General features: G+C 48.4%; 1 protein-coding gene and 1 long non-coding RNA gene across 6 annotated transcripts in view; one reads left to right on the forward strand and one right to left on the reverse strand.

Annotated features, from left to right (window-relative positions):
* Positions 1-1,928: 1,928 nt before the first annotated feature.
* Positions 1,929-7,343, forward strand: LOC149744618 (uncharacterized). Its single transcript, XR_016390947.1, has 3 exons — positions 1,929-2,705; positions 4,068-4,196; positions 4,752-7,343. It is a non-coding gene; the product is annotated as an uncharacterized LOC149744618 (long non-coding RNA).
* GARRE1 (granule associated Rac and RHOG effector 1) overlaps positions 7,154-15,019 on the reverse strand; it is a 78,425-nt gene continuing 70,559 nt past the window's right edge. For 3 of the 5 annotated variants that reach the window (XM_022585797.2, XM_089902934.1, XM_089902936.1), the window contains 4 exons: positions 12,604-12,769; positions 11,747-11,884; positions 9,305-9,383; positions 7,154-8,790 (listed from right to left, as the gene is read on the reverse strand). In XM_022585797.2, coding sequence (XP_022441505.1) covers positions 8,482-8,790; positions 9,305-9,383; positions 11,747-11,884; positions 12,604-12,769 — 692 coding nt within the window. In that variant the 3' untranslated portion in view covers positions 7,154-8,481. Of the gene's footprint in view, positions 8,791-9,304; positions 9,384-11,746; positions 12,069-12,603; positions 12,770-15,019 lie in introns of those variants that run through there. The other 2 variants (XM_089902935.1, XM_022585799.2) reach the window with 2 other exon arrangements.

The raw sequence follows: 15,019 nt of genomic DNA on the forward strand, positions 1-15,019 counted from the left end.
AAAAATGGAATTGCCATTGTATCTTGGAGAAATACAAGTTTTAGGGGGAAGATCGTGATCTTGTTTTTTGACATGTTAAGCTTTCCAAACCTATTAGACATCTAAGTGGAAGTGTTAAGTTCGGTGTTCGCGTCTGGAGTATGAAGAGAGACGGTTCAAGCAAGAGGAAAAACTTGGGAGTCATGAGTGAATAGGTAGCACTTGAAGTCATGAGCCTAGATGAGAGTTTGGGTAAGACAGAGTAAATATAGTCAGAGAGAAGAGGTCCAAGAACTGGGCACTCAGATTGAGCTTCTCCATCGCCCAGTTCCCCCAGAAATGCCATCCGTCTAGGAGTGTGCCCTGTCCTGCTGCAGACCCAGGCCTAGGTCTTCCTCTGGCCCACCTCCCAGTTCCATGCAGCCGCTGCCACCTCTGGCCTCTGCAAATGGCTTTCCTGTCTCAGCCCAGAATTATTTGAGATGAAGGAAAAAAGAGAGCGGCCAAAGACTGAAGAAATGAATGGTCACAGGACTTTGCAGGGAACAGCCCTGTCCACAAAGGCCTTATTTAGCCAGAGTTTTGGGTCAACTGTCAACTCTGAGATTTAACTCGGCTTCCCGTACCCAGCACAACCCTGACAGTTGCTGAAGAGCATCTGGTCTACCAGAGTTTCTGAGAAACACTCCAGAGTTTCCCAGCCAAGCAGTTGACTGCACAGAACAGCACTCCCACCCCTCGATCCTGTGTTTCAGAACAGAGCTTCATCCAATAGGAAGGCCAGTCTCAGTAGCCATTACCCCATCATCCACTTGCCCTATGACTCCTCAGATGACTCTAACCCAGCAGTAGCCACTGACTCCCTTTTTCTAGTAGGCTCTTTTTGGCGATCACAGTGGACATCAGTTCATCTGTTGTCTTTGTCTGAAACCACTACCTCTCACCCTTAGGTTTCTTCCTCTGTCTCCGATTGCATCAGAGATGAACACATGACCTAAGCCCGCCAAACGGGGTTCTTTCCTGGGACCCAAAGCCAGCAGGAGAAACTCAGTTTTCTGTAGTGTTAAGCTGCCTTTCAGAAAGGACAGACCCGAGGTTCAGTCCCTGGTCTCATGGAAAACAATGGAGAGTGTGACCTCCAGAGAGATGTCAGGGTGAACCTCATAGGGCCCAAGTTCCTGGGGCCAGGTCACCTCTGTCTGCAGCTGGAACACAAATCGAATCAGTTATTTCCCTTAGTGTTGTTCTGAGCTGAGCTGTCATTTACAACTCCAAGTGTTTCCAAAAATGTTATGGGTGTTCACCTGCCCACTGCCACACTGTCCTCCCCAATGTCCTCTCTCATCCACTCAAAACCCATAGGAGCAGCTGGGGTACTGAAGAGGCAGGAGGCGAGTCCTCCGATGATTACCATTTTGAAGGTTTCATCTTCTTTTTAACATTCTATAATGTACACCTCCAGCAGTTTGGCCTCTCTTATTCCCAGTAGCTTCAACTATTCCAGATTTCCCAGATATTCTCAGATTTCCCCATAATATATATATATATATATATTTTTTTTTTTTGCGGACGCGCAGGCTCAGCGGCCATGGCTCACAGTCCCAGCCGCTCCGCGCCATGTGGGATCTTCCCAGACCGGGGCACGAACCCACGTCCCCTGCATCGGCAGGCGGACTCTCAACCACTGCGCCACCAGGGAAGCCCTCTCCATAATATTTTAAGTTTAACGTTGTACTTTGAAATTTCAGGGACTTGGGCTTCCCTGGTGGTGCAGTGGTTAAGAATCCGCCTGCCAATGCAAGGGACACGGGTTCGATCCCTGGTCCGGGAAGATACCACATGCCACAGAGCAACTAAACCCGTACACCACAACTACTGAGCCTGCACTCTAGAGCCCGCAAGCCACAACTACTGAGCCCACGTGCCACAACTACTGAAGCTCACGCGCCTAGAGACTGTGCTCCGCAACAAGAGAAGCCACTGCAATGAGAAGCCCGTGCACCGCAACAAAGAGTAGCCCCCACTCACCACAACTAGAGAAGGCCTGCCTGCAGCAACGAAGATCCAATGCAGCCCAAAATAAATAAGTAGATAAATTAATTTTAAAAAATCTATAGAGTTTTCCAATTCAAAAAAAGAGAAATTCCAGTTATGTGGATTTTCTGTTAGCAGAAAACTAGGTTCCTATCTGGAGGACCATAACTCACAGTAGCTAAGGAGAGAAAATGCAAAAAAGGAGTAGCTCAAAGGCAAGCCGTTACTAATTGAAAGCCATTCATCATCTAACTACTAACATGGATACTTTACTGCTCCCACCAGTTTACTATGTGCAGAGCTCTGTGCTAAATTCTCTCCCACATAACCTTCATAGCAGCCCCATGAGGGATATCCCGTTGTCCTCCCCACTGAAGACAGGTTAAGAAATCTGAAAATAGCCGTTCTGCTACTAAGTAGAGAATTAACTCAAGGTTGCCCCAATTCCTGAGCCCAGTTCTTAATCACAACCCTGTCCTGCCTGCCACTTCCTGACTCTTCAGCCTTGGGAAGAAGGTACAGGGAAAGTGGAGGAGCAGGCAATCCCCTCCTGCCCTCCCCATTATCCCAGTTCTAACATCAAGTAGGCCTTTGTGGTATTAAATCTGATTGACAGGGTAGAATTTTACAAGTGGAAATGGCCAAGAATGACATCTCCAACGGAAAGGACAGCAGCATGGGCAAAGACAGAGGTAGGAGAATACAACCACTGGATTAACACTGGTCCCCTTGGAGTGGATCTAAGGATCTGTGTAGGGCAGTAGAGAGAAACTCACCAGGAAAGGTGCAGTGTGTGGAAGGGATCAGACATTGGAGTGTGCGGTGGCCTCTCTAACCAAATCTTGGGGGAGTGGAGTGGGGCCTGTAATTTGGAAAAATAGTAACTTAAGGTAATTTTATGTTGACAAACGTTAAACGTGTTTTCTACCACCGTCACCACAATCGGCACCACATGCTGTGCTAAGCCCCGTCTGCAAACCGCACGGTATAGGGTTCAGAATCCAGGGGAAGTGAAGCTCTCGGAGGGTTATGTGCACCCAGGCCAAGGGCTGACAATCACAACCGAAAGAAAACCTGGCTCAGAAAGTTCAACAGACTGCTCCAGTCAGTCAGGCACCTTCAAGTGCCCTCAGCAAAATAGTATGAGCCGGCAGAGGAGTGGGTTGAAGGGTAGACTTAAGTCAGGCCTCAATTCAGGGCCGCTGGACAGGGGTCAGGCAGGACCTGGAGACCAGGGGATCACCAGGACAAGGGCAAAGGGAGGTTCGGGGACAGGGCGACGGCCGGAGTCTGAAGGAGGCTGGGTGTGGGGCGATACACGCCGATGGATTTTCGCGAGCTGCTCCGGGGAGGCGCACCCACCGAGGGTGCTGAGTCACGCTGACCAGGAAAGGGCAAGAAATCGCGGTTCGCCGGAGATACGGGGATCTCCTGGCACTGGGCCCACTCTCCGGAGGTGCGGCGCGCATGCGTCTACGCGCAGGGAAAGAGGGATCAGCTCAGGTAGTGAGGGGGTACGCACACGTCTGCGTGTGGGCTCGCACGTCCGGGGGGTGCAAGTGTGCGCATGTCCCCGCGCCGGGACGGGAGAGGGGGGCAGACCGCGGAAGTCGCAGACGCCTCTGCCCGCACGTCTGAGATGGACGTGTGCGCACAAGTGCGCATACTCCGGGTTGGGGCGGACTGCGCGTGCGCAGACTAGGAGACCCGAGGACAGGGGAGCCAGCGCCCCCAGGAGGCTCGGAGCTCGTCCTGCGTACTTCGTGCTGTTCGCCTATTCGGCCGAGTATTATCGCTTCGGGATGTCGCCACAGACTTTTCCCTTTGAATCCACTGTTAGGTTTTTAAAAAGAATTTCCCCACCGCACATGTGCATGAGTTTCCAGCAGAAGAGAAAACTCTGTACCTAGTTGAGCTACAGAGCCCTACCCGCAGCTCCTAGCGTCGGTCCCTCCTTGCAGCTCTAGTACAAACACTGATCATGGTGTATTCTTTCAGCCCGACGTGAGAACCGGTTTATTTTAAGGCTAGTTCTATTTTTTGCCCTGTATTAGAATTTGCCTCTGGCCTTAGCAACACCTCGTTTCGTCTGGCTTGTCTTGAGTTGCTTCGAGCTGTTCTGCACCCTGCACATGTGGCCATGAAGGAGACTCGCTCCTTGCTCTACTGAGGCCTTGGTTCAGGTGAGAGAGAAACATACAAACACACATTCCAGCGGAGTGCTAAGTGCTGTAGTGAAAAGCAAAGCTGGGGGGAGGCTGGGCTCTGGCCCAACAGAACTGGAGAGGCCCAGGCAGGTGGGCACTGGGTGGGGGGTGGGGGTGGGAGGCCTCTTTGAGGTAGCAGGGGTGTATGGGACACCCTGGGCCCTGAGAAGGAAAGGCAGCAGCTAGGGGAGGACCAGGTTGATGGCAGTGGAGATGTAAGAACATGGTGGAATTTAAATGTGCTTGCAGATGCACTTGTAGGACTTGCTGCTTAAGTGAATGAGGAGAGTAAAGACGATCAAGAATGTCTTCTAGGATTTCTGCCTGTGCGCTGGGTGGATGAATAGTGGCACCTCTTACCAAGATTGGGAAAGAAGGGGTTGTCTTCCCTCAAAGACTGAGTTTTACGGTCACAGACTGCATCTTCTGTGCAGCCCTGGCTCCCATCCTAGCAAGGGCCTCGCCCCTAGGTGACAATAGTAAATGTTGAAATGAATGACACTCCTGAAGCAATCCTTCCTCCTCACCTAGGTCCACATCCCCAACTCAGTCCCAATATAAGCCACATCCAGTCCGCCTCACAGACAAGGAGAGGCTGTGCCCAACCAGCAGACCCCTGTGGAATCAAAAGGCCAGCTGTTTGTGTTACTTCCAGGAGCCTGTCCCTGGAGGTTCCTCAGACTCCCATGCACATATGGTTGGCAGCCTGACAGTCATGTTGTCCACATACATGGCTTTTTGGTAATTGAAGAGCTGTCTCCAGATCAGGAAGCAGATCACAAGAGGGGTCACACAGAGCACAGAGGAACGTCCTTTCACAGCACCATGGCTGGAATGCAGTGTTTCAGCTACGCTCCTAGAGCTGGATGCCCCAGTCTCCCAGCATCCCCTGGTGGAAAAAGAGGGGCACCGTCCTCATAAGGACCTCACCTACCTGTGTCGTCCTCCATTTCTCGGCTGAGCCAAAGCCTCCAAGGACCTTCTTGGGGCTCCGGTGAACATCTGTCCTGCTTCCATCCCCACCCACCTGGCATGGAGCTGGGGCTACGGGACTCCTGTCTCCACCACTGTTGTGAATCAGAAGTCAGGGAACGGCACCAGGTACTAGTGTTAAATAGGAACACGTCTGAATAAAATGTGTTTTTCTGTCTAGCATTTTAATGTGAACTTCCAGTGTCTTCCTTAGCATACCCATGCAACATGGCTGTTCCTAAGCAGCCTTGTCCTGAGGTGCACTTAGAAGGCTCTAGACTAAGTCCTCATGCTCAGCTTTTAGGCATCTCAGCAGAAAGAAGCCTGAGTGGTACTTGTACGGGTAGGTTATATATTAATGCTCACTTACTCCATTATCCTAAGTTCATGGAAAAAGTTTCAATCAAATGCTGTCTTGCTGTAAATGAAAATGAGCTGAAATGCCCCTGTAACCCACCCACCTTTTGGGGTTCCCATTTTGCAATCTTTCCTTCTCCATTAGCAGGATGGCATCATCCAGTGAGACTAGTCCTTCTTGCCCCTGTGAGGTAGGGTCTGTCTGCCACACAGTGGGTCCCTGGCAGAACTGGAGGAGATCATCCCTGCATCTGCTCCTTGGAAAGGCTGGCTGGGCAGCTCACAAGCGCCCATGTTTGGTGGAATGTGTGTGTTGGCAGATCACAACCCAAGGAGAGAGTCTGCATCCTTCCAGGTGACCTCCTTCACCACGACATTGGCTCTGCCCACACAGAGGCCTCTTCCAGCTTTGGCCTTCAGGAAGCTAACAGGAGAGGTGTGGTAGGTTGTCCTGCTTTCTGCCCACCCACCCCAGCTCATCCTAATACCCCCAGTGGTATTACCCTTGCAAGGGCTCAGAATCAGAGGACAGGCCGACCTAAACCTACTCGGGTGCAGCTTTTCAAAGTAATGAACCAGACAGGGCTGCTGACATGGTATCTGCTGCAGTTCATTTTCAACAGAGATACAAAAATTATTAAATGTATATTTTAATAAAGCCAATAGTTATTTTACTTATAGGAGCTTTAAAAGTAAGATACAAAATGTAGAGTTCCAGTTTGGAAGCACTGTAACTAGTCACACGAGCAACGCAGCCACGCCCGGCCACACAAAGGACACACACACATACACACACACGCACACACATGCGCTTTGGCGAGACCCCTCTGCCGAGCGCAGCACCTGGAATTACCAGTATTCAGAGCAAGGCGGCGCTGAGAACACAGCACCTACAAGGAGACCACACAAACAGCTTCACACAGTCTCATAGCCCATGGAGATGCAATCACAAAATGTCTTCCTTACTTGAGAAAAACAGACTGGAAAGTGACAATTAGCAATGTTGATGTCACCTGCGCTGGAGCATCAAGGACTGACCTCTGTCCAGGATGAGGTCTTTGGGGAGGCACTATTAAAACAAGAGTACTTCAGTATAACAGAACTTGAAACACAGGGTACTGTAGACACATTACTGAAGGAAATAGAAAACTGTCTAACAAGTAAAACAGTCACGGACAACTTCAACAGAGATTAGTGCACACACTGTGACAGCTAACACAGACAAGAGCCACGCAGGGTTGGCGCAAAGCACGTGCCTGAAAAGTCTATGTACAAAATAGTTCTCTGTAAACATGGTGAGGTGACTGTTCAGAACCCACGGTGAAAGGATCATGAGTACAGGCAGCAATGGCATCCGCACACAGCACAAAAGACAACACCCGAGGCCTGGAAACAGCCTGGCAACACAGTACTAAAAATTCAGATGGCTGGGCTCAGACACCCTAAGGGTCCTCTATAATTAGTGTGTATACGACATATATATATATATTCTTTTTGGTATTTTTAAATATAAATTTACTTATATCCATAGAAAAATGAGAACATAACTGTGTTATTACAATCTTTGCTGGAAAAGCTTATATGGAGTTAGAAAGAATAAACCATTTATTAGTAGTTAACATATATTAAAATGGTTTAATGATTTAAGAAAATATAAAAAAAATATTAATACTGTCAAACTTTCATACCAGAAAATATTATGGATTTTTCTCAATTAGACTTTTTCAAAGATGAAATATGAAAATTTTAAATAAGTTTTATATAAAGAACTTCTGTAACCTCAATTAATATACAGTGGGGTATGCCTAGTCTATATAGATATATTTATTATTTCTCAATTTAAGCACCATTCAATTCTTCTGGATCCATTCTGGCTGGAAAAATATCCCTAAATCCACAGGATGGTATCTATTTAATAGCACGTTAACTGAAAATGAGGTTTGTTTTTTTTTTTAAAGAAAAAACTTTTAAATTAATTCCTATCAACATCCTAATTGGTTTGTCTTGAGCCAGCTCACAATGTTACTGCAATTTCAAGTGTCTCTCTGCAGCCCCTGACCACACCTCCACGTTTGAGACTGTGTCGAAGCCTCTGGCCACGGGTGGAAGGACCTGAGGGCCGAAGGTGTAGCTTCATCCTGCACGCGGACAGCAACCAGCTGGCTCATCTCCACGCACCATAAGGGCTATGTCTCTGACATGTTTTATGATCCTGCTTTTGTAAATCCGGTAGAGGCTGCACCCCCGGGGTGCTGCTGTGGGGTGGCAAGGGGCTGTCCACCTACAGAAAACCCAGGTGATTGCTTCTGATCACAAATATTCTATACTTTGCCCAGTTCGTATAAGCTTAAATAAAGATAGTGTTGAACAAACCTCCAGCCACTCTATTTGTTATCTTAAAGTATTCAATGCATTTTAGGCAGGAGATGTTTTAACTAAAAACCTATATGAAAAATAGCTATAAAATACAGTGATTGGTGTGTGGTCAGTCATCACTCAGTGTGTTAAGGAGGAGGAAGGGGAGGGTTTCAGAAGAATGGTCAGTTTTGCTCTCAGCCTTCAGGCCTGAGGCCTTCCCAACACACACAGTGGGACTACAAACTTAAGAGAGCTGTGTTTCTCAAAGTGTGGCCTGTGGCCCACCTGCATCAGAATCACCAGAGGTGCTTATTAAACTCGAAGATCCCCCAGCATCTCCCTGAGGAGGGTCAGAAAACTCCATCTTCAGCTGGCCCTCCAGGCGTCTGATGCCTCCGAAGTTTTGAGAAGCCAGGCCTTAAAGGCTTGGAGTTGCCAACCACCCCCATCCCCAAGGATCCCTGCCTGGGACAGGGGTGCACTGGTCCTCTGGGGGGCTGGTGCCAGCTAGTTAGCCCTGGGGTGGGGACACTGGCCCCAACAGCTCTGAGCAGGCAGGCAGGCTGGTCCTGGCTCAGTACTGGGGCAAGTAGGCTGGCCTGCGCTCAGCCTTCCCGGGGAAGGCCTTGAAGCCCTTGGGCGCTGCCTTGTGTGCTGGTGGGGGTGCGGGCTGCGGCGGGGTCTGCACGTAGGTGAAGGCGGTGGCGCTGCAGTCGCTGGTGGCGGCCCACACTGGGGACTGCAGCATCTGCATGGTGTCACTCCACTGGCTGCCAGGGCTGGCAACTGCATAGACTGGTGCACTCGGGCCAGGCAGGGTGCTGGGCAGCGGGGAAGGGTGTTGCCAGGGGGCTTTGGGTGGCCACGTTTTGGTTTTGTTATCCTGAGAGACAGAAGAGGGTTCTTAGTGGCATTTCTGGCAACTGATCATCTTTTCCCACCTCCCCAGATCTCTGGTCCTTATACCCACTGAGAAAACAGGGCGAGAGCCCCAGCCCTCCCCACAGTTCTGGAGCAGCACGTCTAACAGAACTCGCAACATTTCAGACAGAAATGTTCTATGTCTGCGCCATCTAGTACAGTAGCTGCTCACCGCACATGGCCAGTGCAGCTGAAGAACTCGATCTTCCTTTATGTTTAAGTAATTTCCATTTAAGTAGCTACATGTGGCTAATGGCTGTCATATTAGACAGCACAGCCCCAGAACTTCCTCTACGTGTGGCTCTGAGTCAGCTGAGATGGCTCATCATTTAGACAAAAATCACAGGAAGAAAGTTGTTCACCACAAAGAACCCCTCATTTCTTTGAGGCCCTCTTAAAAGTTAAGCTTTGGAACCTTACTCATGGTCTGTACCCATAAAGCCAGCCCTCTGTGGAGAGAGCAGGGCCCACAATACCTGGTTCACGTCCTCCACTGTGGTAAGAAGAGGCGGTGAGGGCAGCGTGCTGGTCTCCTGCTCTCCACTGCTGTGCTTCCTGCAAGAACCAAGAGCTCAGTGCAGTCGTCGCCTGGCTTCCCGTCCAGCTTCTCTCTAGAGGACACCCTAGCCACTTGGCTCAGGTGTCTTCAGGCACTGGTTCTAGGTGGGGAGGCCTTGGGTCCACCGCATGCAGGGCACTAAGGGGGGTCGCCGTGGAGCGGTGCACTCAGCAGGCCGTCACAGGGCTGGGCTGGGGCAGAGGTGGCGGCGTGAAGACGCACTGGCTGTTTCAGGCCGTCACAGGGCTGGGCTGGGGCAGAGGTGGCGGCGTGAAGACGCACTGGCTGTTTCAGGCCGTCACAGGGCTGGGCTGGGGCAGAGGTGGCGGCGTGAAGACGCACTGGCTGTTTCAGCTGCCGAGTCCACCAGCCCCAGCCTTTTGTTAATTTATTCAACACATACAGACTGACTGTTTACCATGCACTGGGGACAGGTGACAAAAACAAAACAAAAGGCTGTTAATTTTACTACTAACATGAAAAAATGTCTGTTATTATGTTGAATGAAAAGGGCAGGCATAGCAGGCAGAGCGCCAAGTAAACCAGTCTATCAGCGCTGCTACGTGCAGACAGCAGCCTCTGCAGAGGTGGTGCTACAAGTGCCTTTCTAGACGTCTAGTCAGCCTCTCTAATTTCCTGTGCCTAAAACAGAAGTCTTCAGATCTTTCCAAGGCTCAGTCCTGCTCTTCCTACAGTCCTCCGTGTCTCAGTCCACGGCGCCCTCTTTCACACAGATGCTCAGGCCAAAAACTTGCATCTCACCCTTGATTCTTCTCTCTCTCACATACCCCACTGACAATTTCTCACCAGTTGCTCTATCATTTTGTTCAGCTTTCTGCTCATCAGAGGCCTCCCTGACTGCCATTCAGAACACAGAAAATCCACCTTTCCCCTCATTCTCTGCCCTCATACCCTACTTTATTTTTCTTCATAGCACCTAATCCAAACTGACATATTTGGGATTTTTTTATCGGCCTTCTTCAATAGAATATCAGTTTCATCAGGAAGGGGACTTTGATTTGTTTGCTGCTGTATCACCAGTGCCTGGTACATGATGGGTGCTACTGAATAAATGAAGGTGTCCCTCCCCCACCCAAATTCAAATGCTAAAGCCCTAACTTCCAGTACCTCAGAATGTGACTGTATTTAGAGATAAGCTGTTTAAACAACTAATTAAGTTAAAATGAAGTCATTAGGGTGAGCTCCAACCCAATATGACTAGTGTCCTTATAATAAGAGAAGATTAGGACACAGACACACAGAGAGAAGACCATGTGAGGATACAGGGAAAAGACGGCCACCTGCAAGCAAAGGAGAGAGGCCTCAGAAGAAATCAACCCTGCTGACACCTTGATCTCAAGACTTCTAGCCTCCAGAACTACGAGAAAATAAATTCTTGTCGTTAAGTCCCCAGTCTGTGTTTCTTTGATATGGTTGCCCTAGCAAACAAATACAGTGTTTGTGAGAATTAAGTGAGAAAATGTACATGAATGCTTAACTCAGGGCCTGGCACAAAGAATGCACCCTAGCTTGTATCAGCAATCACTGTCATCACCACCGTAACTGCTCTGTGCATCCTACTCTGTGTGACTCAGGTACCCTTCCATCTTTATCTACCTGCTCCCCATTGCTTATCCAATGAAGCCTGACCCTGTGACACGAGGGCCATGCTACGTGGCCTCCCTGTCCCCTCCACAGCATGACTTCCGATGCCCTGGCGACCGTGCATGCTCTCTATTCCTGCCCATGTCCTTTAGAACGCCACCTCTGGGCCTCTGCTTCATCACACCCACAACAGTCTCTGCATTTCTTTCTAAACAAATTCTTCTCTTATTTCAGGGCCCATTTTAATTTTTGTGACTACTTGTGAAAACTTCAGATCTGAATATACTATGTAACTATTTTTTTCAACTTTGAAATACCATTCGGGGGTCATTTTATCCAGTTCCACCTTTGACAAAGAAATAGAGGGTCAGAGAGGGCCAGGCCCATGTTCGGAGGTGCAAAGCCTGTTGGAGAGCCCAGTTAGAACTTGGTTGTCCTGGTCCTGCTCCTCCCACGGAAAGGGCTGCCTCCGGTAAGGCACAGACCAGCATCAGCAGACCTGGTTCTCCACAATACTCCCTGCCTGTCATACTGGTGTTGTGGGCTACCACTTGCATGAGGCTGTTCTACCAGCAAAAACTCAACCCAACTTAAGTCACCACACAAGCTTCGGCAAGACAGTACTGGAAGAGGCCCTCTGCCTCTTTCACGCACGGCTGACTGGGAGTGATGGGGCTACTGAACTTTGTAAGAGGAATAGCTGTGGTTCACATTTACAGACCCCTCTGTTCTTTGGTTTAAAATTTCTTCATACCTTCTCTGCTTGACAGCAGCAACGAGGTCAGGCCCTGAAAACATGGAGAACAAGCTGTCCCCATTGGCGGAGGACGTCTCGTCACTCGAGCTGGCCGAGTCTCCCTGAGCACCCGACCAGCCGCTGTGCAGGCCATCCCTGAAAGCCAAAGAGAGAAGCTGGTTCTGGGCCTCCTGAAGCCAGCCTGGACACTGGCTGGACAGCCCGAGGCCAGCCCTCACCCCCGCCCCGGCCCTAAAACAACAGTCTTTTCCCTGTACTCATCTCACAACCCAAGAGTGGTCTCTTGTCTCTCTCCTTCTTCTAAAAACTCCTCAGAAGCCTGTGGTTTATAGATGAAATTCATTTTAGACCAAACAAAAAGCTGAGATGGTCTTTAGTTGTGCAGTTATTAACCAGGTAGCAATAAGAGATGTAAAAAAAAGTCAGTCCTCAGATGTCTTTATGATGAAAATCCACAGTTCTCTCAATACACTGAACTGAAAACCTTTGGTTTTTGTAGGCTACAAGGATCACATTCCATAAATGATACAGGTTTCATAGCCATGCTCATTTCAGCTAAAGACCGTGTTAAACATGCAATTACTTCACAAACACCACCAAATAAGATCCTTGTCTAGAGCAGAAGAGCCTGTCTCAAAAATCACCAATTTATACCAATGGTGTGTTCACAGGGACACAACATGCCACTTGGCATCCTACAGTCAGTCACAAAGCTCTGACCTCCTGAGAATTTGACCATGTGCCACTCTCTCACGTGGGGGCCTAGAAATGAACTGCCTGATAAGGGTGCACAAAGGCCCCATGGGGAACACCCAGGTCCCAAACTCAGCTTCCCTCCCACATCCAGCACTCACCCTTCTGCAAAGAACTCTGGGAAAGGCCAGGTCCGATGGGCATCATCCATGGGTGGCCAATGGCCCCGGGGGTTGCCGGGGCGGCGACCGTGTTGGACTTGCCGCTTCTGCTGCATTGCTTGGCTCACTCCTGCCACATAGCGTGCAAACTCGGGGTCTGAACCCACTGTGTTAAGACAAAGGGATAAACAAGATTTGGGGCCAAACTGGCCTCTTGTTTTCTTCCCTACCTTCTGAGGATGTCTTGGTGACACACACAGTGAAAAGTGGTGACGGGCTACCAGGCTTGTGGCCCAGAGAGGGCTGCAGGATTTGCCTTGCAGTCTGCTGCGGTGAGATGGGGATTTCAGTACATGGGTCTGAAGATGGGGTATGGTGTGTGCATAGGGACTGTCAGGAAGGGGTGTGCCTAGGACTGGGGCAGGCTGAATGTGCACAAAGACAAAACAAAGAGAGAACAAAAAGGTTTGCTTTAGCCATGACTAAATTTTAAAGACAAATGTTAGTTACTTTAAAACTTCCCAAGGACTTCCCTGGCAGTCCAGTGGTTAAGACTTCGCCTTCCAATGCAGGGGGTGCGGGTTCAATCCCTGGTCAGGGAGTTAAAATCCCACATGCCTTGGGGCCAAAAAAACCAAAACATAAAACAGAAGCAATATTGTAACAAATTCAATAAAGACTTTAAAAATGGTCCACATCAAAAAAAAAAAAAAAAAAATGGTCCACATCAAAAAAAAACCCAAAACAAAACAAAAACACTTTCCAGTGTGTGGTGCTACATACTTAAAAACTAAGAAAATCACATGATGACTTCAGCCAAGAAATAAGCTGAAGGTTATAAAAGCACCAGGGTCAGATGGAGAATATTTGCCCTTCCCCCTTGGGCTCAACTCTGATCCAGTATTTTCCTGGCTATTGAAGGCAGACCCGCTAATTCAGTTTGAAGATAATAAGAGTGGTAACGAAGAAGATAAAATTTAAAAATGCATTAAGAGGTAGATGGAAACGTACTGGACAGAACTGAGTAAGGAAGTGCAGGGCAGTACAAGTAGGAGGAAAGACAGCATAGGAGAAATTCAGAGAAAGTCAAACAAAAAGATATGGTAGGAAAACATCTATAGGTCACAAACTGAATAGGACTCAGCAGTGTATACTTTTTAGCTTCAAGTTGGGAAAGACACTAGGGCTCAATCCCACTCTTAGCTTTTTCTCTCAGGGAGCTGCCATGTGTGCACTGCACAAAGATGCCCACACCGGGCAGAGCAGGGGCTGTGTGTGCCTGTCCAGAGGGGGCACTCTGTTCTAGCTGCCCCTGCCTGAGAGGGTGCCTTCTGTAATTCATCCATCCAGAATGCCCTTTCTTAATCTGAAAAAAGGGCTATGTAGACCTTATGCCCTTGGAGTGGAAGCTACATTAAGAACTTGAAGATCAGAAAGGCACATCCAGAAGGAAAAGCTAGTAGGATTCCTAGGCTAAAGACATAAAGGCTGTTCAGGCCTCAATAGAGATCAAAGATGATAAAATTCTGCCAAACACCATTTATACTCTGGATTTAATTACAGGACTGTCAAAAAATGTGCACACTGTTTATCAGCAATTGAGAAAATGTGCCACACCCACCCAGCTGGTGGCAGGCAGGTGGGCTTGCTCTTCCATAGCAGGGTGGAACTGTTTGCCCTTCCCCACATCCCCAGGGGTTCCCCACACCCACTCACCCAAGGAGAGCATGAGCAGCAGTATGAGGAATTCTGAGAAGACACACGAAAACCTTTCTTTCCTTTAATAGTTAATGCTGGGTTCATTTAGTAGGGAATCTCCTCTTCTGGTGGTTATTTATATAAATATGTGCTATATTTACTTACACTATTTCACAGCCCTTGTGAATGAAATATATTTTCCACTTCCATGTACCATTTGCTAAATTAGAGAAAAAAAGTAATCGATTTCTATATATTTACCTTGCATCTACTCACCTTACCAGATTCACTTACTAATTCTGGAAATTTTTTATTAAGGAGTCTTGTTTTTTTAAATTCTATTTCCAGCAAAGAGACGTGCTCTTTAATCTACTCTTTTCTAAAGCTTATACCACTTATCTCCTTAGTTTTTGTCTTGCTACATTTGCCAGAAAGTTCAAGACAAAGTTACACGCTATTGGTAGGAGCAATTGCCACCCTGCCTGGCAAAACAAAGATAACTCTGGTGAATCTTCACACTGTCTAGGCCAGGAAAAGCTATATTCTATGAAGGGAGGAGGGTGCCTTACTACCTTTCACTGGTTCTAGAGTTTAGGCAAAAACGAATCACAGAACAGGTTATGTAATCAGGAAAAAAGCAGCCCACTAAGGGCCAGCCATTTTAGCTCCTCTTGAACTATGGGACTTTGAGCCATTCAACTTCTCTTAGCCTCAATTC

Source organism: Delphinapterus leucas, chromosome 20 (genome assembly GCF_059928025.1).
Source record: "Delphinapterus leucas isolate spDelLeu-1000000601 "Yukka" chromosome 20, BTC_Dleu_Yukka2, whole genome shotgun sequence".
NCBI classification, from domain to species: Eukaryota; Metazoa; Chordata; class Mammalia; order Artiodactyla; family Monodontidae; genus Delphinapterus; species Delphinapterus leucas.